This window comes from Ursus americanus, chromosome 19, assembly GCF_024610735.1.
Source record: "Ursus americanus isolate L20-20 chromosome 19, mUrsAme1.1.p, whole genome shotgun sequence".
Lineage (NCBI taxonomy): Eukaryota > Metazoa > Chordata > Mammalia > Carnivora > Ursidae > Ursus > Ursus americanus.
The window spans coordinates 50,354,084-50,377,289 of NC_142145.1; the positions used below are offsets into that span (position 1 = coordinate 50,354,084).

General features: G+C 37.2%; 1 protein-coding gene across 3 annotated transcripts in view; it reads left to right on the forward strand.

Annotated features, from left to right (window-relative positions):
- SMCHD1 (structural maintenance of chromosomes flexible hinge domain containing 1) overlaps positions 1 to 23,206 on the forward strand; it is a 157,083-nt gene that overhangs the window by 16,640 nt on the left and 117,237 nt on the right. For all 3 annotated transcript variants that reach the window (XM_087869946.1, XM_045781946.2, XM_087869947.1), the window contains 2 exons: positions 19,111 to 19,225; positions 19,348 to 19,467. In XM_087869946.1, the coding sequence (XP_087726072.1) occupies positions 19,111 to 19,225; positions 19,348 to 19,467 (235 nt within the window). The remainder of the gene's footprint in view (positions 1 to 19,110; positions 19,226 to 19,347; positions 19,468 to 23,206) is intronic.

Sequence of the window (23,206 nt, forward strand, 5' to 3'; positions counted from 1 at the left end):
AGGATTTACAAAATATCCATAGAGAAGGCAAAGACCACAGTCTTTTATAGCCTAAGGATAGAATTTAGCATGCAATAGAAATATCAGGTGGTAGATTGGCAAAAAGGTTAGAAAAATGTTATTTAAATCAAATGGAAGAGAAGGAAGTACCATCTATGATGTTAGAGTAAATTTTAACTGAATTCATGGAACGTGGACTCTGATTTTTCTCTAGGTCTTAGCACAACATAAACTTTTAAACTTAAATGTTGGGGAAATTTTGTTTCATTTTTGATAAAAAGGTACCTGTTGCTGGCTTTTGTCCTGGGTTTTTAGGTATTATTTTAATAAACCATCAGCTGTTGTAGCTATTACGTACTCATACTGTCTTTGAGTCTAGTATCAGTCCCTTGACCCACCCACTCTGATTTCTGTTAACTTCATTTTTTTTATTATGATATGTTAGTCACCATACAGTACATCATTAGTTTTTGATGTAGTGTTCCATGATTCATTGTTTGCGTATAATACCCAGTGCTCCATGCAATACATGCCCTCCTTAATACCCATCACCGGGCTAGCCCATCCCTCCATCCCCTCCCCTCTAAAACCCTCAGTTTCCAGAGTCCATAGTCTCTCGTGGGTCATTTCCCCTTCTGTTTACCCCCCCTTCATTCTTCCCTTCCTTCTCCTACCGATCTCCCTGCAGTGATTTCTGTTAACTTCAGATGCTCCGCCTCTCTCCCTCAGCTTCTACTCCTATAGAAAATATTGTCAGTTGCTTTACCGTTTCCAGTTAAGTTTTTACTGGATACGAGAGTGGATGTTATAGGATACAAGCTATGGAAGAAAAGGAGGACAGTATAAAAGTATAAAACAGCTGACCCTCTTGGTCTATTATGTTGTAGAGAGAAAAACAAGTAAACACACAAAAAATTTATAAGCATTCCAGGTATAGATTATTGCTGTTAAGAAAAATATCAGGTAATATGTTAGAGCCTGATGGGCATCTCTTAAGGTAGATGAGGGTCTCTTTGAGATTGCATTTAAGTTGAGGCTTGAATGATTAGAAGAAAACAGCCAAACGAAGATCCGGGGGAAGAGTACTCCAAGTAGAACACCAGCAAAGACAGGCACTGAAATTATGATCAGCTTCTTTTATTTGGGACGGTGGAAGGAGACAAGCGTGTTATGTTATATGAGGGGGAGAATGGAGGGAGATGAGGTGAAAATTCTAATTTGCCAGTATTCTTTATAACTCTCAACTTGGTACTACCCTTCCTCCCACCCTTTTTATTTTGAAAAAGTTAAAGCAAACAAGTTGAAAGAACAATATTAGCAAGCATGTATCCTTCACCTAGATTTATTAGTTGTTAACGTTTTGTCACATTTGTTATCTTCTATATATATGCATGTACACATTCACTTCCTAAATCATTTGAAAGTAAGTTACATTCTTTATGACATTTCACTACTAAATACAGTAGCGTGTAATCTCCTTCACAAGGACATTCTCATAACCATAATACTACTGTCACACCCAATAAATTTATCATTGATTCAAAATATATAATGTCCGCATTCAGGTTTTTCCCCCTTTGTCATGTCTCTCTGGATTCCTTTATTCTACAATAATTTGTCACATTTGTGTCTTTAATGATAGTTTTTTTTTTTTTTAAGATTTTATTTATTTATTCGACAGAGATAGAGACAGCCAGTGAGAGAGAGAACACAAGCAGGGGGAGTGGGAGAGGAAGAAGCAGGCTCATAGTGGAGGAGCCTGATGTGGGGCTCGATCCCATAACGCCGGGATCACGCCCTGAGCTGAAGGCAGACGCTTAACCGCTGTGCCACCCAGGCGCCCCTAATGATACTGTTTTTTTGTGGAGTTCAGGCTAGTTGCAGAAAGGCCCACAACCTGGATCTGAGTGTTTCCTCAGCACTATTCTTTTCCTCAACATTTTATGAACATTTTTGAACTTACAGAAAAGTTGAAATTCTACAGTGAAAACGCAGATACTCATACCTACTTTCTACCATTGACCATTGCTTTCCCACGTATCTACCCTACTCATCTTCAGTTCAGGTTTTTTTTGTTTTGTTTTTTTCCCAAAATAAAGTACAGATATCTGTAAACTTTCTCCTAATGCTTAAAGCATAGATACCGGTATCTGTCTTTGCTGCTGCTGCTGCTGCCGCTGTTGTTTTAAGGTGAAATTGACCTACAGTGAAGTGCTCACGTCTATCATAAGCTTATCTTCTTTGACTTTATTTATTTTTTATGGACATACAATTCATATACCATAAAATTCACCTTATTAATTTGTACAGTTCAGTAGCTTTGAATATAGTCACAGAGTTGTGCAGCCATCACCACTGATTCCAGAACATTTTCATCACTCCAGGAGAAACCTTTAGCCATTGAAGTCATTTCTGTGTCCCCTTACCCTCTCCCTCACTAATCACTAATACACTTTAAATAGTTGTTAGTCTATTTTTAGTTGTTTTTCTAGGGATTAAAATTAACCTCTTACAATCCAGTTTGGATTAATATCAATTTACTGTAAATAATATACAAAAACTTTGCTCCTGTATGGTTTCATTCCCCTCCCACTCCTTCATGTTATTAATTTTATATAAATGGCATTGTAACTGCATCAGCATCGTTTTATAGTTACTGCTTTATGCACTTTTAAATCAGAAGAATTGTAAGAAGGACGGTCTTTAATAACTATTTTGGGCAGATCTACTAGCAATAGATTCCTTCAGTTTTTGTTTATCTGGAAATATCTTAACCTTATCTCCTTCGTTTTTGAAGGTTGATAGGTTTTCTTCCTTTTTAACACTTTGAATAGGTTAGCCTACTGCCTTTGGTTCCATGGTTTCTGATGAAGAATCAGCTGTTAATCTTACTGAGTATCACTTGTGTGTGACTCATCTCTCTGTCTGCTTCCAGGATTCTTTTTGTCTGGCTTTTAATAGTTTGATACTGATGTGTCAAGGTTTGCATCTTTTTGAGTTCATTCTACTTGGTGGTGGATGAACTTTTTGGATTTGTAGGTTAATGTTTTTCATCACATTTGGGGAAGTTTTTGGCCGTTATTTCTTCAAACAATCTTTATCTTCTTTCCTTCTGTGACTCCTATTATACATATATTGATATGCTTGATGGTGTCCTTTAGGTCTCTGAGGTTCTGTTCGTTTTTCTTCATTCTTTTTGTTCCTCAGACTGAGTACTTTCGATTGACCTGCTTTTTTAAGTTCACTAATTCTTCTGCCAAATCAGATCTACTCATGAGCCACTTAACTGAATTTTTCTTTTCAGTTCTCATTTCTTTTTTTTTTTTAAAGATTTTATTTATTTATTCGACAGAGAGAGACAGCCAGCGAGAGAGGGAACACAAGCAGGGGGAGTGGGAGAGGAAGAAGCAGGCTCATAGCAGAGGAGCCTGACGTGGGGCTCGATCCCGTAATGCTGGGATCACGCCCTGAGCCGAAGGCAGACGATTAACCGCTGTGCCACCCAGGTGCCCCCTCAGTTCTCATTTCTTTAAATGCAGAACTCTCATTTGGTTCTTTTTTTTTTTTTTTTAAAGATTTTATTTATTTATTTGACAGAGAGACAGCCAGCGAGAGAGGGAACACAAGCAGGGGGAGTGGGAGAGGAAGAAACAGGCTCATAGCGGAGGAGCCTGATGTGGGGCTCGATCCCAGGACCCCGGGACCACGCCCTGAGCCGAAGGCAGACGCTTAACGACTGAGCCACCCAGGCGCCCCTCATTTGGTTCTTTTTTAAAAAAAAAATTCTATCTCTTGTGCTGTATTTGGTGAAACACTGTTCTCGTACTTCATTGTTTACTTCATGATTTTTGTTCATTGAATGCATTATAAAATACCTGGTTTAAATTTTTGTCTAGTAAGTCTAGTGTCTGGGCTTCTCTAAGACAATTTATACTTAACTGCTGTTTTTCCTGTATATGGGCTGTACTTTAATATTTTTGTCATGGCTCGGATTTTTTTTTGCTGAGAATGAGACAGTTTAATATAGTGTAGCAGCCCTGGGAATCAGATTCATCCCTCTCCTCAGGGCTTGTTGTTTGTTTCTTCTGTTTTTTGTTGTTGTTTGTGTACTTACTCTCTAAACTAATTCTTTAACATCTGTATTTTTTTTTAAGATTTTATTTTATTTTTTAATAATATTTTTTTTATTATATATGTTAGTCACCATACAGTACATCCCTGGTATTTGATGTAAAGTTCAATGATTCATTAGTTGCGTATAACACCCAGTGCACCATGCAATACGTGCCCTCCTTACTACCCATCACCGGCCTATCCCATTCCCCCACCCCCCTACCCTCTGAAGCTCTCAGTTTGTTTCTCATAGTCCATAGTCTCTCATGCTTCATTCCCCCTTCTGATTACCCCCCCTTCTTTCTTTCTTTAAGATTTTAAATTTATTTCAGTGAGAGAGAAAACATCATGGAGGGGAGGGGCAGCGGGAGAGGGAGAAGCAGACTCCCCATTAGCAGGGAGCCTGATGTGGGTCTCAGTCTCAGGACTCTGAGATCGTGACTTGAGTTGAAGGCAGATGCTTAACCAACTGAGCCGTCCAGGCACTCCTGTAGCATCTGTATTCTTTATCTTGTGTTGCCACTGAAATCTCTGTGTAGCTTAGTGGTCAGGTTCCCTAAATGTCTGGAGCCATTAAGTCTTCCCAGCTTTTGTCAAGGGATTCTGTTTGCATATTGGAGCATGTTTTTAATGCTCTGGCAGGAAGTTTACAACTCCGCCTTAGTCTTTACTTCTTGCTTGCACAGAACCTCAAAGTCAGCCAGAAATGAGAGATTAGGGCTTTCTGAATGCTTTCTTGAGCGTGTATATAGTCCTATATATGAGTGTGATCTTTTCTATTTTCATAAATATGTTGGAGCTTTTATTTTATTTTTTATTATTTATTAAAATTCAATTAGCCAACATATAGTACATCATTAGTTTCAGGTTTAGTGTTCAGTAATTTATCAATTGCATATAATACCCAGTGCTCATCACATCACGTGTACTCCTTACTGCCCATCATGCAATTACCCTATCCCTCTACCCCCCGCCCCTCCAACAACCCTCAGTTCATTTCCTATAGTTAAGAGTCTCTCTGATAACTTCCCTTTCAGTTTTCCCTCCCTCCTCCTATGATCCTCTGCACTGTTTTTTACATTCCACATATGAGTGAAACCATATGAGAATTGTCTTTCTCTGATTGACTTATTTTGCTCAGCCTAATAACCTCCAGTTCCATCCACATTGATGTGAATGGTAAGTAGTCTTCCTTTCTGATGGCTGAGTAATATTGCATTTTGTGTGTGTGTGTGTGTATATCACATCTTTATTTATTTGTCAGTGGACATCTCAGCTCTTTCCACAGTTTGGCTATTGTGGACATTGCTGCTATGAACATTGGGGTGCAGGTGCCCCTTCAGATCACTACATTTGTATCTTTGGGGTTGGGGTGCCTGGGTGACTCAGTCGTTAAGTGTCTGCCTTCGGCCCAGGGCGTGATCCCAGGGTCCTGGGATCGGTAGCCTCTCACAGGCTCCCTGCTCCTCTGGGAGCCTGCTTCTTCCTCTCCCACTCCCCCTACTTGTGTTCCCTCTCTTGCTGGCTTTCTCTCTCTCTGTCACATAAATAAATAAAATCTTTAAAAAAAACCCCAAAGCCCTAGTAGTGCAATTGCTGGGTCGTAGGATAGCTCTGTTTTTAACTGCTTGAGGAACCTCTATGCTGTTCCAGAGTGGCTGCACCAGCTTGCATTCCCACCAATAGTGTAAGAGGGTTCCCCTTTCTCTGCATCCTTGCCAACATGTGTTGTTTCCTGTCTTGTTAATTTTAGCCATTCTGGCTGGTGTGAGATAGTATCTCATTGTGGGTTTTATTTTTTTCTTTTTAAGATTTTATTTATTTGTCAGAGAGAGAGTAAGCACAAGCAGGGAGAACAGCATGCAGACGGAGAAGCAGTCTCCCTGCTGAGCAAGGAGCCCGATGCAGAACTCGATCCCAGGACCCTGGGATCACGACCTGAGCTTAACCGACTGAGCCACCTAGGCGTCCCTCTCATTGTTGTTTTGATTTGTATTTCCCTGATGCCAAGTGATGTGAAGCATTTTTTCATGTGTCTGTTGGCCATGTGTATGTCTTCTTTGGAGAAATGTCTGTTAATGTCTTCTGCCCATTTCATGACTGGATTTTTTGTTTTTTGAGTGTTGAGTTCAATAAATTCTTTATAGGTCTATACTAGCCCTTTATCTGATATGTCATTTGTAATTATCTTTTCCCATTCTGTAGGTTGCCTTTAGTTTTGTTGACTGTTTCTTTTACTGTGCAGAAGCTTTTTATCTTGATGAAGTCCCAAAAGTTCGTTTTTGTTTTTTTTAAAGATTTTATTTATTTATTTGACAGAGACAGACAGCCAGCGAGAGAGGGAACACAAGCAGGGGGAGTGGGAGAGGAAGAAGCAGGCTTCCAGAGGAGGAGCCTGATGTGGGGCTCGATCCCAGAATGCCGGGATCACGCCCTGAGCCGAAGGCAGGCGCTTAACGACTGCGCCACCCAGGCGCCCCCCAAAAGTTCGTTTTTGCTTTTGTTTCCCTTGCCTTTGGAGATGTGTCTAGCAAGACGTTGCTGTGGCTGAGGACAGAGAGGTTGATGCCTGTGTTCTCCTCTAGGATTTTGATTAATTCCTGTCTCACATTTAGGTCTTTAATCCATTTTGAGTTTATCTTTGTGTATGGTATAGAAAAATGGTCAAGTTTCATGTTTCTGCATGTTGCTGTCCAATTTTCCCAGCACCATTTATTGAAGAGAGTCTGTCCTTTTTCCGTTGGGTATTCTTTCCTGCTTTGTCAAAGATTAGTTGACCATACAGTTGTGGGTCCATTTCTGGGTTCTCTATTCTGTTCCATTGATCTGTGTGTCTGTTTTTGTGCCAGTACCATACTGTCTTAATGCTACAGCTTTGTAATATAGCTTGAAGTCCAGCATTGTGATGCCATCAGCTTTGGTTTTCTTTTTCAACGTTCTTTCGCTATTTGGGGTCTTTTCTGATTCCATGCAAATTTTAGGATTATTTGTTCTAGTTCTGTGAAAAATGTCAATGGTATTTTGATAGGGATTGCATTAAATATATAGATTGCTTTGGGTAGCATAGATGTTTTAACAATATTTTTTCTTCCAGTCCACGAGCATCAAATGTTTTTCCATTTCTTTGTGTCTTCCTCAATTTCTTTCCTAAGTGTTCTATAGGTTTTTTTTTAATTATTTTTATTTTTAAAGATTTTATTTATTTGAGATAGAGCAAGAGAGAGAGCACAAGCAGGGCAGAGGGAGAGGGAGAAGCAGGCTCCCCACTGAGCAGGGAGCCAGATGGGGGACTAGATCCCAGAACCCGGAGATCATGACCTGAGCAGAAGGCAGACACTTAACTGACTGAGCCACCCAGGCGCCCCTGTGTGTTCTGTAGTTTTTAGAGTACAGATCCTTTACCCTTTTGGTTAGGTTTATTCCTAGGTACTTTATGGCTTTTGGTGCAATTATAAATGGGATCAGTTCCTTAATTTCTCTTTCTTCGATCTCTTTGTTAGTGGATAGAAATGTAACTGATTTCTGTGCATTGATTTTATATACTGCCATGTTGCTGAATTCTTGTATGAGTTTTAGCAATTTTGCGATGGAGTCTTTTGGGTTTTCCACATAAAGTATCGTGTCATCTGCGAAGAGTGAGAGATTGACTACTTCCTTGCCAGTTTGAATGCCACTTATTTCTTTTTGTTGTCTGATTGCTGAGGCTAGGACTTCTGGTACTATGTTGAACAACAGTGGTGAGAGTGGGCATCCCTGTCGTGTTCCTGACCTTAAGGGAAAAGCTCTCAGTTTTTCCCCATTGAGAATGATATTCCCTGTGGGCTTTTCATAGATGGCTTTTATGATATGGAGGTATGTTCCCTCTATCCCTATACTGTGGAGAGTTTTAAACAAGAAAGGATGCTGTATTTTGTCAAATGGTTTTTCTGCATCGGTTAAGGGGATCATACTGTTCTTGTCCTTTCTTTTATTAATGTGATCTGTCATGTTGATTGATTTGCTGATGTAATCAACCTTGCAGCCCGGAATAAATCCCACTTGATCGTGGTGAATAATCCTTTTAATGTCTTGTTGGATCCTGTTGGCTAGTATCTTGTTGAGAATTTTTGCATCCATGTTCATCAGGGATATTGGTCTGTAATTCTTTTTCATGTGGTCCTTGTCTGGTTTTGCTACTGGCCTCACAAAAAGAGTTTCTTGGAAGTTTTCTTTCCATTTCATTTTTTGAAACAGCTTCAGAAGAATTGGTATTAGATTTTTTTTAATGTTTGGTAGAATTCCCCTGGGAAGCCATCTGGCCCTGGACTCTTTCTTGTTTTTTGGGAGATTTTTGATTACTTTTTCAGTTTCCTTTATGTTTATGGGTCTGTTCAGGTTTTCTATTCCTGTTTTAGTTTTGGTAGTTTATAAGTTTCCAGCGATACATCCATTTCTTCCAGATTCCCTAATTTATTTGCATATAGTTGCTCATAATATGGTCTTAAAATTGTATTTCCTTGGTGTTGGTCATGATTTCTTCTCTTTCATTCATGATTTTATTAATTTGGGTCCTTTTCTTTTCTTTTTGATAAGTCTTAGGGTTTATCGATCTTAATTAATTCTTTCAAAAAACCAGCTTCTAGTTTTTTGGATCTGTTCTAATGTTCTTTTGGTTTCTATTTCATTGATTTCTGCTCTTACTTTATTTTTTCTCTTCTCCTGCTTGTTTAGGCTTTATTTGCTGTTGTTTCTCCTGCTCCTTTAGGTGTAGTTTAGCTTGTGTATTTGAGACTTTTCTAATTTTTTGAGAAAGGCTTGTATTGTAGTGTGGTTCCCTCTTAGGACCAGCTTTGTTGTATTTCAAAGGTTTTAAATAGTTTTCATTTTCATTTGTTTCCATGAATTTTTTAAAATTCTTTAATTTCCTGGTGGACCCATTCATTCTTTAGTAGGGTGCTCTTTAACCTCCACATGTTTGAGTTCCTTCCAAATATCCTCTTGTAAATGAGTTCAAGTTTCAAAGCATTGTGGTCTGAAAATATGCAGGGAATAATCCCAGTCTTTTAGTATTGTTTGAGACCTGATTTGTGACCCAGTATGTTATCCATTCTGGAAAATATTCCATGTACACTCGAGAAGAATGTTTATTCTGTTGCTTTAGGATAGAATGTTCTGTATATATCTGTGAAATCCATCTGGCCCAGTGTGTCATTTAAAGCTCTTGTCTCCTTATTGATCTGCTTAGATGATCTGTCCATTGCTGTGAGTGGGGTGTCGAAGTCCCCTGCTATTATTGTATTATTATCAATGTGTTTCTTTAATTTGGTTATTAATTGGTTTATATAATTGGCTGCCCCCAATTTAGCATAAATATTTATATTTGTTAGATCCTCTTGTTGGATAGACCCTTTAAGTATGATACAGTGTCCCTCTTTATCTCTTGCTACAGTCTTTGGTTTAAAATCTAATTTTTCTAATATGAGGATTGTTACCCAGCTTTCTTTTGATGTCCTTTAGCATGATAAATGGTTCTCCATCCCCTCACTTTCAATCTGGAGGTCTAAAATGAGTGTCTTGTAGATAGCATATGGATGGGTCTTGCTTTTTTATCCAATCTGATACCTTGGTTCCTTTGATTGGAGCATTTATCCCATTTACATTCATTGTAACTATTGAAAGATAAGAATTTAGTACCATTGTATTACCTGTAAAGTCCCTGTTTCTGCAGATTGTCTCTGTTTCTTTCTGGTCTGTGTCACTTTTGGGCATGCTCTTTGTTTACAGGATCCCCTTTAATATTTCCTGCAGGGCTTGTTTAGTGGTCACAAAGTCTTTTAATTTGTTTTTCCTGTAAGCTCTTTATCTCTCCTTCCATTCTGAATGACAGCCTTGGTGGATAAAGTATTCATGGCTGCATGTTTTTCTCATTTAGTATCCTGAATATATCATGTCAGCCCTTTCTGGCCTGCCGTGTCTTTGTGGATAGGTCTGTTGCCAGCCTATGTTTCTACCCTTGTAGGTTAAGACCTCTTGTCCAGGGCTGCTTTCAGGATTTTCTCCTTATTTTTGAAATTTGCAAGCTTCACTATTATATATTGGGTTGTTGATCTGTTTTTATTGATTTCAAACAGGGGTCTTCTCTACTTCTTGGACTTGAATGCCTGTTTCCTTTCCCTGATTAGGGAAGTTCCTAGCTATGATTTGCTATAATGTACCTTCTGCCCCCCCTTTCTTCTTCCTCTTCGGGGACCCCAGTAATTCTAATATTGTTTTGCTTTATGATATCACTGATTTCTCGAAGGTCCATTTGTTGTTTCTCTCTTTTCTAAAGCTTCCTTCCCTTCCATCAGCTTGTCTTCTCTGTCACTTACTTTCTCTTCTGCCTGATTTACCCTAGCTGTTAAGAGCATCCATTTTAGATTGCATCTCAGTTAAAGAATTTTTAATTTCAGCCTGATTATATTTTATTTCTGCACTGAGAGATTCTCTAGTGTCTTTATGCTTTTTTCAAGGCCCGCTGGTAACTCTGTAATCATTTTCCTGAATTCCAGCTTTGATATTTTACTTATATTCATATCCATTAGATCTGTGCCAAAGAGTATTACCTCTGGTTCTTTCTTTTGTTGTGAATGCTTCCTTTTAGTCATTTTGCCCAAAGAATAGATGAACAAGAGAACAAAATAAAAAATGTCAACCATGACCCAAACAAAATACATACTAGACAAATCTGAAGAGGTCAGAAACCAAAAAAGAAAAGGAAAAGAAAAAAAAGGAGGGTGGGGAAGAGAGAATATGATCCCCCAAGTGGACACAACAGGGTAATCCACTTTGTCCTTGGGTGTATTTGGTCTGTTAGGAGACACTAAATCCCAAAATTTTAAAGAAAGCAAAATTTACATATATATACAAAAATAAAATTAAATACAGTGAAAGGAAGCCAAAAAATGAAGCATATACCTATAAAATGTAAAAGTAAAAAACGAAAGTTAAAAAAAGACTTAAAAACAGCTGATTAAATAAGAAACCTGTTGAACAGGAAAAAAAGAAAAAAATTTTGTACTGAAAGATAAATGAATCATGAGAAAAAACCTCGAATTCTGTATACTATTTTCTCCTAGCACTGGAGTTTTGCAGGCCTGTGTGCTACGAAATCTTGGTGTTCACCTGTTGCTCCAGTTGGTCTTCTATAGGAGGGGCCTGTTGGGCTGATTCTCAGGTGTCTTTGCTAGGGTGGAGTTGTACTGCCCCTTGCCAGGGGGCTGGGCTCAGTGTAAGCTGTTTCTGGTTGCTCTGTGTGTCTTTGGTTCCCTGAAGGCTTTCCGCGCCTCTTGAGAGGATGAAAACAAAAATGGCCATGCTCTATCTCCAGCCCCAGAGCTGAAGGTTTCTGGCCACCCCCCCCTTCAGTAAACCCTCAGGGATGAGCGGTCTTCCCTTTTGTGTGCATTGCCCACTGGCACCGATCCTCTCCAGGGGAAGCAGGAGTGTCACCACATTTTTGCCCTTTGCAGGGCCTGCCTGCGTGGAGGGCTGTTGCTGGATCATGCTGCAGTTTGCGGTTTATGGCAAACCGAGCTGAGAGCCCCCTTCCAGCCTCGCTGAATGAAACCAGTTTCCCTCCTCCAGTGCTTGGAAACTGCCGGCTCACGCACCCATTCTTTCTGTGACCCCAGGGATCTTGAGACCACACTGTCCCACCTAGGATTCTGCCCCACTTCACCACCTGAGCACCTTTCAGGCAGGGACGTCTCTCACTGGAGCAGATTTCTAAAGGTTCCAATTTTGTGATCTGGGGCTATATCACTTTCTGGTAGCTAGCTTACGGAGGCTTCCTCTCCCTGCCCTTTGTCTTCAGCTATCTCCCCTTAGATTCACTTCTGTATACCTCCTACCTTGCAAAAAGTGGTTGCTTTTCTATTTGTAGAGTTTCAGCAATTCTTTTCTTATATCTGAGGTTGAATTCATAGGTGTTCAGAATGATTTGATAGTTATCTAGCTGAATTCAAGGGACCAGATGAAACGAGGTCTCCTACTCATCTACTGTCTTGCCTCCCTTTAAACCTGTGCTGGAGCTTTTAAAAACCACTATGGACCTCTCATTCTCCAGCTTTTCCTTGTAAGTTTTTGGCCAGATTTTTATTTTCTCTAGATTGTTTTCATTGCCTTAGTCAGCTATGATCATAAACAATTGCCACTGGTTGTTTTTTTTTGACAAATGACCCAGTGGAAAAAGTGGTTCACAGGGAGCAAGTTCTGAATTAGGTCAAGTAAAGACAAAGCCTACAAGTGGAGGTTCCTAGGGATCGGTCAGAGAAATCTAATAATGACGGGTGTGTGGGGAAGGGGCTTTGAGGGAACTCCAAATTTACTCCAGTGACTCCTACCTGGGTGGCTGGTTTTCACCATGATTTCAGGGCTGTCAGTTTTCAAGGCTTCTGTGGAGCTGATGAGAAGAAAATGGGATAGGGCATGTTAAAACATCACAGAGCTCACTGTTCTTACTGAGATTTAGCTGTGTATCTTCAATAAACACTCCTTGGATTGTTCCAAGCCTTTGGTTAATACTTAGAGTTCTGAAAATGTTGATTTTGACAATGTTTTCAGATGTTTTCAATGATTTTATGAATGAGTGGGTTTTCATAGGTCCTTACTCTACCTTTATGGAAGTGCTCCCTCTCTTAACTGGTTTTTGACATAAGCATTCATCTGTGTAATCCAAACCTCTCTTATCATGTAGAACATTACTTGTACCTAGAAAATGATTTTATAACCTGCAATCATTACATGTACCTAGAAAATCATCATCACTTAGTCTCTGTTATAATCATTGCCTTAGAAGTTAAATTAGATACCTAGAACATAATTGTAATACTGTGTGTTCATTTAATTATTTTGTGGAATGAAGAAGTATGACATTAGTTAGGTCTCCCGGGTGGGCATAATTCAGATGTGTGTTGGATTAGTGGTTCTTTCTGCACTTTCAACTTGCGTAGCAATTAAAAGGTTCTCAACTTAGGGAGCCAGTGGTAAAAATACTATGCCACATGGCCCACTTCCAATGCCATTTTTTAGGTTGTAGAAATGGACCCTTATCAGGATTTTCCCTAATTTTCCTAAAGAAAAAGCTCCTTTGTCTTCAGTGTATCTCTGTGAATTAAGATGAGCTTTCATTGACCTTGATATTTGTGTTATTTGAATTCAGAGAATGAGTATGTAACATTTAGACCTCCTACTTTAATTTGGTTATTTTTGTTGTGTCACACAAATTTATTCCAGAAGTTCTAATAGGGATCTGTGGCCATTTGTCAGTTTGTTGGAGGTGAACCTTTAGTTGGGGGGTTATTCCCTTTGGTGGATTTGAGACAGTGAGATACAAATATACATATGTAGTCACTCTGCCCTATTTCCTGGCAACCACTTATATTGTTTTTAGTTTCTTTTACTAATTTGATTACACCGCCTGTTCCTTTTTCTTACTTTCAACACCTTTTGTGTTTGGTTTCCTTTCAGATTTTGTTTCTCTCTTCTAATGGGATACACTTATTTCAGAAAGATAGTGTCATTTTACATTGTATCAAGTGTACGATTGAGATGTTTTTTGAAATTCTTTTGGACCGTGGTGTGAATTTATTTCTGAGGCAGGTGACTTTCTAAATTCTCCAGAGGATTGCTTCTATAATGCAAGATTTATCTTAAGGCCTTAGATTATCTTCCTCTTCTCCTTACCTTCACGAAGGGGTATTTATATAACCCTTGAGTGTGAATACAGAAAATTTTCTGGACTTAATTACAGAAGTCTGAAACCTACTGGAAAGTTGTAGTCTCAACCTTACTTGCCATGATAGGGTTTTTGCCTAGGTTAGGTTTACATGGATGGTTTGGGTTGAAAGAGAGACTTACTTCCTGGTGACTGTGTCCATTCCTTATCAGTGAACAGAATTTCTTAGTTTTGAGTTAATTTAAGTATGTGTGTGTTTTATCTCTGAGCTCCTCTCTCTCTAAACTTTTATATAGTTCACATATGTTTTAAGATAGTATTTTCGGCCTATTTCCTAGAAGTATTGCCATAGTAATTAAAGTCTTAGAATCATTTACTTTTTTTAAAAAAAATTTATTTTTAAGTTATCTCTGCACCCAGTGTGGAGCTTAAACACACAACCTCAAGAGCAACGATTGAGTGCTTCAGCCAGGCGCCCTGAACCCATTTACTTACTTTTCTTAATAGACATTAGGTTCATAGAATTTGATTAATTACAATTCTTGATTTATAACAGTTCATCAATTCAGGCGTTGTATTTTTTAAGGTTTATTTATTGAAAAATTTAATAAGCTTGAATAACCAGAATTTACCACCCAAACCAGTAAGTTGCACATTTTCCCTAATGTACATTTATGTGCTCGTCCCTTGTTCTGTTTTTTCTCCCCACCAGAGTTAATCACTATCTTGAATTGTTTTCATTTCCTTATTTTTTTTAAGATTTTATTTTATTTATTTATTTATTTGTCAGAGAGAGAGACAGAGACAGAGACAGAGTGAGCACAAGCAGGGGGAGTGGTAGGCTGAGGGAGAAGCAGGCTCTTCGCTGAGCAAGGAGCCCGATGCGGGACTTGATCCTAGTACCCTGGGATCATGACCTGAGCCGAAGGCAGATGCTCAACTGACTGAGGCACCCAGGCGTCCCTATTTCTTTATTTTATAAAAACCTAATTTTACTTATTTTTTGATGCTGCATAAAAGGATAATCGTACTATATGTAGTTCTACAAGGGACTTCTATTGTCACTTAATATTAGGTTACTAAGATTTCAACTTTGTGTGGGTCTGTAGTTTATTTTTTTTCGTAACCATAAAATATTCTTTTGTATATATTTAAAAGAAATTACGCTGTATTTATCTAGTCTCCAGTCAGTGGGCATTTGGCTTCCCCTACACATTTAGCATTATGAGTAGTACTGTCTTATAAGTTGTATAATTGTGTGTGAGTGTGTGTATGCTGTTACACAGTGTTAATGTATGTTTGCTAGTCCAAATCTACATAAGTTCTTAGGTATCTAGAAGGGAGCTTGCGGGTTGTAAAGATGAAAGTTCCAATATACAAGGTAATGTCAAATTGTTGTTGTTTTAAAGATCTTATTCATTTATTTGAGAGAGAGAGTGGGCGAGTGAGAGAGAGTGCAGGAGCTGGGGGTGAGGGAAGAACAGAGGGAGAGGCGGACTCCCTGCTGAGCAGGGAGCCTGATGCTTTGCTTAATCCTGGGACTCCAGGATCATGACCTGACCCTAAGGCAGATGCTTAACTGACTGAGCCACCCAGGTGCCCCAGCAAATTGTTTTCTAGAGAGATTATATTTATTTATTCATACCTCCATCACTTATGAAAGTGTGAGTTTTTTTTTTTTTTTTAAGTTTGAGTTTTAAAACTTACTTTGGAAGCCATTTGGGTCTGTTAAGCTTCTTGCAGGAGGAATTTTAATTCTTTTTTGATTTTGTAAATAGAGTTATAAGAATGGGCTATTACTGACTTAGTTTTGGTAAGTTATATTTTACTTAAAGTTAGTCTATTTCATTAAATTTTCAAGTTTGTTAATGTATAGTTGTTGGTAACGTTTTCAAAGAAACAATGTTCGATAAATTAAAAATTTTTTTTCTGGTTTTAAATTCTTTTTCTGTTTTCAAATTCTTTGATTTCTGCTCTTTATTTATGTCCTTGCTTTGGGTTCATTTTGCTTTATTTGTAACATCTTGAGGAGTGGAATCTTAGTCAAGTCTCAAATCCATAATCTTAAGATGAATATTTTGTGGTATAAATTTTCTTTTTCTCTCTCTTTCTTTTATTATTATTTTTTTAGAGAGGGAAGTAGGAGGAGGGGCAGAGGGAGAGAGAGAGAAAGAGAATCTTAAGCAGGTTCCATGCCCAGTGTGGAGCCTGACTCAGGGCTCGATCTCAAAACCTTGAGATATGACTGGAGCCCAAATCAAGAGTCAGACACTTAACCAACTGAGCCACCCAGGTGCCCCTATAAATTTTCTTTTAAGAGCTACTTTCACTACATCCCAAGATTTGATAATGCTATATATATTCATATTCCTACAGTTTGGTGTATTTTTTATTTCCTTTGCAACTTGTTCTTTGATCCATAGATTGTTTTAGGAATATGTTAATTCAGTTTCCAAGTGTTCTTAACATACTTTCCTCTTATCTTTATGTTGATGTCTAGTTTGATTTTATTATGGTCAGAGAACATACTCTATATATACTCTTTTAAATTTGTCAAGATTTGTTTTGTGCTCCAGAATATATCTGTTTTGGGGAATTTTCTGTGTGTTCTTGAAAAGAATATGCATTCTGTTGTAGAGAGGAGTGTTCTGTAAATGCCAGTTTGATTCCGTTGGTTGATGTTATTATTTATTTCTTTTATATCCTTTCTGGTTTTCTATGTGGTGGTGACTAAGATAGGGATATTGAAGTTCCCCACTTACTTGTAGGTGTGTTATTTCTTTTTTCAGTTCTCTGAATTTTTGCTTTGTGTATTTTGAACTTGTGTTATTTTGTGTATACACAGATTTGAATTCTTGTATGAATTCTTGGTAAGTGCATCCTTTTATCATTATGTAATACTCTTCTGTCCCTGGTGCTTTTCTTGCTCTGAAGTGTATTTTATGTGATATCCATCAGCTCTTCTTTTCATTCATGTTTGCCTGGTATGTCTTTTCTCATCCATTTTCTTTTAACCTACTTGTATCATTATATTTGAAATGAGTTTCTTGTGAAACAGCATATAGTGGAGTCACTTTTTTTATGTGTCACTCTGCCAGTTTAGTGTATTTGCATCATTACATTTACTGTAATTGATATGTATATTAGGACTTAAGTGTGTTATAACTTCTATTCCCTTTATTTTTCATTTTTCTTTTCTGACCTTTTTATGGATTACTTGAATATATTTTACTATTCCATATTTTACTATTTTCTTTATAAAGTGATTTTATTTTTTGGTTTTTTTTTTTTTTAGGGATTGCTCTAGGGAATACTGTATTATATACAAAACATTACATTGTACTAGTGAAGATATTTTACCACTTAAAATGAATTGAAATATTTCCAAATTATTTAGGTCCCTTCACTCTCTCCCATTTATAATTTAGGTTTTGTTTTGTTTATTTAAGATTTTAGTCATTTATTAGAGAGAGCATGGGCCAGGGCAGGGGAGGGGAGGGGGCGGACAGGGCAGAGGGAGAGGGAGAAGCAGACTCCTGGCTGAGCAAGGAACCTGATGTGGGGATGGATCCCAGGACCTGAGCCGAAGGCAGACACTTAGCCAACTGAACCACCCAGGCGCCCTGTAATTTAGTTTTCTTAAGTATTACCTCTGTATACATTGAGAACCATATCAAATAGTGTTATTTTGATTTCAGCAGTCTAATTTTAAAAACTCAAGAGGAAAAGAGTGATCTATTAATTTACCCATTATTTGTTTTTTATTGTTCTTCATATCCTGGTGATAATCTTCTGTCTACTTTGTTTGATGTTTCTATAGCTACTCCAGCTTTCTTTACATTAGTGTTAAGATACTAACTCTTTTTTCAACTTTTTAACGTATCACTTTATATTAGGCAGCATATAGTTGTGTCTTAAAATGTCACAATCTCTGCCTTTACGTGGGGTATTTAGACCAGTTACATTCACTGCAGTTATTGCTATGTTTGTTCCTGATTTTTTTTTTCTGCCTTATTTCAAATTAAGTGTTTTGTGTGTGTGTAATTCTATTTTGTTTCTTTCCTTTGTTGGATTACTAGTTGTTACTCTTGTTTTACTGATAATTTTAGGATTCAAAATGTATATCTTTAATTTGTCTTAGTCTGTCTCAAGTAATATTATACCACTTCACATACAATATTAGTACATCACAGCAATAATATCCATGCCATTTACTGTCTTGATCTTTTGTTCTTAAACATTTTACATTGACGTATATTAAATATCTAATTGTATTCTGGTTTTCCTTTAAACAGGATTCCTTCCCTCTTGTTAATTGACACATTCATTACCTTACATATTTAGCTTTTTTTTTTTTTTGGTGAGAGCATTTTTAAGTTTTATTCTCTTAGCACATTTTAGTTATACAGTAGAGTGTTAGTGGCTAGATTCTCCCTCAGACCTTACTCATCTTACAGCTGAGAGTTTGCATTCTTTTACAACCTCTCCCTATTTTTCTGCACTCTCCAGCTTCTGTCAACCAATATTTGTAGCTTTTCCCATTTTCTCCTCTCTTCTTTCCAGTACTACACTTGTGTGAGGTATTTTCCTTTAGTCCCTCATGTCTTTTAAACCCACTTTGATATTTTCTGTTCCTTTTCTTTTTTTATTTCTAATGGGAAAGTTCTTTGAATATAACTTTGTGTTTTCTAATTCTTTCCAGTTATGCCACATCTGGTGCTTAGCTTTTCCATTGACTGTAATAGCGGTTCTGGCCTTACCCCCAGTTCTGTTTCTGTCTGATACTGGGAAATGGTGTCCCTGGACACCTAGCCTGTATTTTGAGAGACCAGGGATACCTACTTTCCAGAGTATTGTTAATGGTTCCATAAGAGATTCTTTTGTGATGACACCTGGAAGTAAGAATGTCTTTGCTGTAATTCTGTATCCTTCAGAGAATATTTTAGTTTTGAGGCAGTAAACAATTTTGAAGGGACTATTGTAGGGGCAGTAGGATAGATAAGGATACAGGTATTTATTTAGTCTTGTTTGCTTGAGAGAGTTTGATTTAGTAAGGTGGGCCCAGGAATATGCATTTCTTGATTTTTTTGGTGATGCTAATAACAGCTGGTCTGGGGAATATATTTTGAGAACTGCTGGATTAGATGATATCTTGACTTTGGGCTCTGATTCCTTTACCTTGAATAAGGGTGTTTTCTAGCTTGGAGATCATTTTATTAACACTTAATAAAGTTCTATAACAATTTCGTTTGGTACCTAAGTAACCTGTTTAAAATCACTGCATTAATGTTTTATTTTAGTGATCATTCAGGATATGTTCGTCCAGTACCAGTGCCACGCAGTTTAAATAGTGATATTTCCTATTTTGGTGTTGGGGGCAAGCAGGCCGTTTTCTTTGTTGGACAATCAGCCAGAGTAAGTAAAAAGGTTTCTTATAAATGAAAGTTGATTAAAAATATTTTGAGGTTGATTCTGTCTAAGTGTGTTAACCAGTTTAACTTTTAGGAATTTTTAAAGTACTTTTTAATATTTAACAGATGATAAGCAAACCTGCAGATTCCCAAGATGTTCATGAACTTGTGCTTTCTAAAGAAGATTTTGAGAAGAAGGAGAAAAATAAAGAGGCAATATATAGTGGATATATTAGAAACAGAAAGGTATGATACATTTTAACTCATTAATTATAAAGTTGTTACTGTTGGACAGATGATAGAGACAAGAATTTTTTTTCGGTTTCTGTCCGAGATACTTACACTGTTGCTTTAAAAACTTGAAGCTGTGGCATTTTTAAATTTTAAATTTTTCCTTTAGTCATGTGAAAAGCAAAATTGACTGTTTACATGCTCTTTCATACTGGAAGCCTTCATGCTGGAAGCCACCAACTTGTCTCATAAAGCTAGCTTCCTGGAAATTGCTCATAAGATTGTAAACTTTTTTCCTTACACTGACATTGCATTTTTAAATCTTTTTTGGTCTAACAATTTCAAGTTAGAGTAGAAAACAGTTATAGGATAATAGGCTTTTAGGAAATCAGAGCTTCAGAGAAGTAAACGAGTGATTTATTTCTGTTAGAAATTTGCATTCAGATTCTAATTTTAGTGAGCAGAATGTTAACAAATTTGGGTTGTGGTGGTGAGTATATAGTATTTATTGTATTATTCAGCTTTTCTCCACTTGAAACATTTTAGAATTTTTTTAATGTTTTTAAAAATTATTATTATTTTTAAGTAGGCTCCGTGCCCAACGTGGGGTTTGAACTCACCACATGGAGATTTAGAGTCACATGCTATACCCACTGAGCCAGCCAGGTGCCCCTAAAATCTTTATTTTAAAGTAATTTCGAGCTTCTTAAATTCTTCCCTGATTCTAAAACAAGTTGTAAAAAATGTGTAGGAAACTTAAATAAAAATTGTCTCAAATTCTGGGAAGAAATTTCTAGTTGAATTTCTAGTCTAACTTTTTTATTATATGCTTACAGGGTTTTGTTTTTTGTTTGTTTTTTATTTTAATTCCAGTTTTGTTAACATACAATGTTATGTATTAGCTTCAGGTGTACCAGTATAGTGATTCAACAATTCCATGTATTACTCAGTGCTCATTGAGAGAAGGGTACACTTAGCTGAAACTAATGTAACACTGTAACACTGAAATTAAAATAAAACCTCCTTATTGGCATCTCGAGTTGGGAAAAAAGTGTACTCTTAATCTCCTTCGTGTACTTACTTTCTTAAAATATATTTATATTTTTGAGCCCACGTTTTTTAACATTTTGGGTATTTCTCCATTTTACGAAATATTTTTGTACACACACACTTTTAATAGGTTCATAGTATTTTGTCTGAATGTATTGTAATTTATTGTGTTGAGTATTTAACTTACTTAAAGGTTTTATTATAATTATGAATAAAGACACTGCTATGAATGTCTTTGCATAACATTTGGCCAGATTAGTTTTTCTTCATATAGGTTATAGAATTTTAAAAGTGTGACAATGAATTTGAACTTTTTAAATGTTCACGGTGTGGATTACAAATTGTTTTTCTAAAAGGTTAAACCCAAATCAAATACACTCCCCAAAACAGTTTATGGAAGTGCCTATCTGATACTTTCCTTGTTTTTTAAAAAGTGGAGTGGAGGGAAAGGCAGCAAAATGCTGGCAGTTTGACAGGTGAAAATAATACCTTTATGAAATGGGCTGAATTTTTTTTTTTTTTTTTTTGGTATTTTTAAGCCACTTTTTTTTGTATAACTTAGCATTCTCCTCTGTCCAGGAAATTTCTTCATTTTGCTCATCCCGCTTTTTCCGTTTTTAAATTTGTCACATTTATTACACAATTTACACGTCTTATTATGTTTACATAATAGTATTTCATCTTTTTCATTTTATGTTACCGTCACAAAGCCCTATAAGGTATATTTGTGGAAATATTTGCCATGTCAAAACAAGTGAAAAATAGGAATTGAGAATTTAATAAGTGATTTTCAAAACTGTATAGGTATTATAAAGCTTGGATAGAACTAATATTTCTTGGGTCATCATTTCTGCAATTTTTTCCTGTGATTTGTGCTTAATTTGTGCCAAGAAACATCTCATGGGTACTGATGGGCCCCGGTCCTTTTCTTTTTTCTGACCAGTCTTTTCCAGCCTACTTTTTGTCTTCTCCAACTGTTATACACAATCTTGTGTACAGAGTTGGTGGTTCTTGATTTACAACCAGGAGTCTTGCTTTTTCTAGGGGGCAGTATATAGGCCACTTAATACCAGCTGTTCTCAAATCTGTGTTTCTTGTCAAGACTTTTAAGATTGAGACGTTGAATCAGGCTGGACTTCATTGAGGAAACAAATCATTCTAGACGCTTCAAACAGAAAAGCATTTAATAAGGGGAATTAGATGCTTGCTTGATTATTTGAAGGACTAGGAATGAACTCTTCGCTCAGCCTCATAGAATACTGAGACACTCCAAATTGACCTTCAAGGGATGCTGCAACATCTGCTATAATCATGTAGCTGGAGGACCACCACTAGATCAGGAATTTAGAAACACCCTGCCTCATCTGTGATCCAGGAGTTGTAAAGGTCTTGCTGGCACAGTTCCTCCAACACCAAAACACAGACCTTTTGACTATAACCAGTGCTGTATCAGTGTTAACACTTGCAGCCGGAACCTGGATGTCAGTTGTTCAGTACCTTGCATGATAACAGAAAACATTCAGGAAATCTCAGGAAATGGCCTTTGTCTCATTTACCCCTTCTAAATCTTTCGCTACTACATCTCATTGGTGAAACCTAATTTGCATCCACAACCTAAAGTGTAAGGGAGTCTGAAAAGTAGACTTTTGGCTTTCCATTCTCTGCAGTCCAAGAAGGGACAATGAAAGGTGGGATGAATGGGTGCTGAATACCAGCTGATCGTATCTGGCACACTCATTTCCGATTTCAGTTAGATGCTTTTCCCCAGATGTTCCATGAATATCTCACTTTTGGTACATCTGAAATCAAATACTATCTACAAACCTTTTCTGTTCTTTCCTCTTCCCAGTTTTCCCCCAACTACCCTTCGCAATTAACAGCATCCCCTGGCCAAGTAGTTAGTAATTGTAATCCTTGGTAATTATTCATCATTCAGTTCTGTCTTTTAAAATAGTTTTTCATCTACCCTCTCTTCCATCCATTTTCACTGCTTGATTCAGCCATTCCAGACTCCTCTTTCATCATTATTTATCATATACTTTAAACTACCTTGTTTGCCTTATACTCTCAAAGGCTTCATGTTCTCATTGGACTGGAATGTTCTAGTCATGTGCTGGGTAAATGTCACCCTCTTTTTAACTCTGTAGCTCTTGGTTCATATCTTTATAATGGCACATTGTTTTGTAATCATTTGTTTCTCATCTATCAGAATTTGTAGGGAAGAAGGGCACTGGTCTTATTTAACTCTATCTTCCTTGTGCCCATCTTGAGTCGTAGAACTTAGAAGGTGCTCGATAAGTATTTGGTAATGAACGTGCATCACTAGTAAACTCAAACTAAACCACTAGCTCTCAAAGCTTATCAAATGTTACTTGTATACTGTATGTTGTAGCTGTAATATTAGTGTATAGGGATGCATTGGAATGGTTTTGGAGGGTTTGTTTTTATTTTTAAGAAGTGGTAATATATGTTTATTTAAAAATATCAACCAGTTTCCTAGATATAATTGTTTGATGTGTATCCTTAAAAGCTTTTATGTATATAGCAACATACATAGTATATACGTGCATATATATGCATGTAATTTCAACATATAAAGACTTAGAGTAAAAATCGAGACATTTGTAATTCTTACCTCAAACACTCCTTACTCTTTCCCGCTCCCCACTTCCCTTCTAAACAAGCTATAGATAATCTCTGAAAG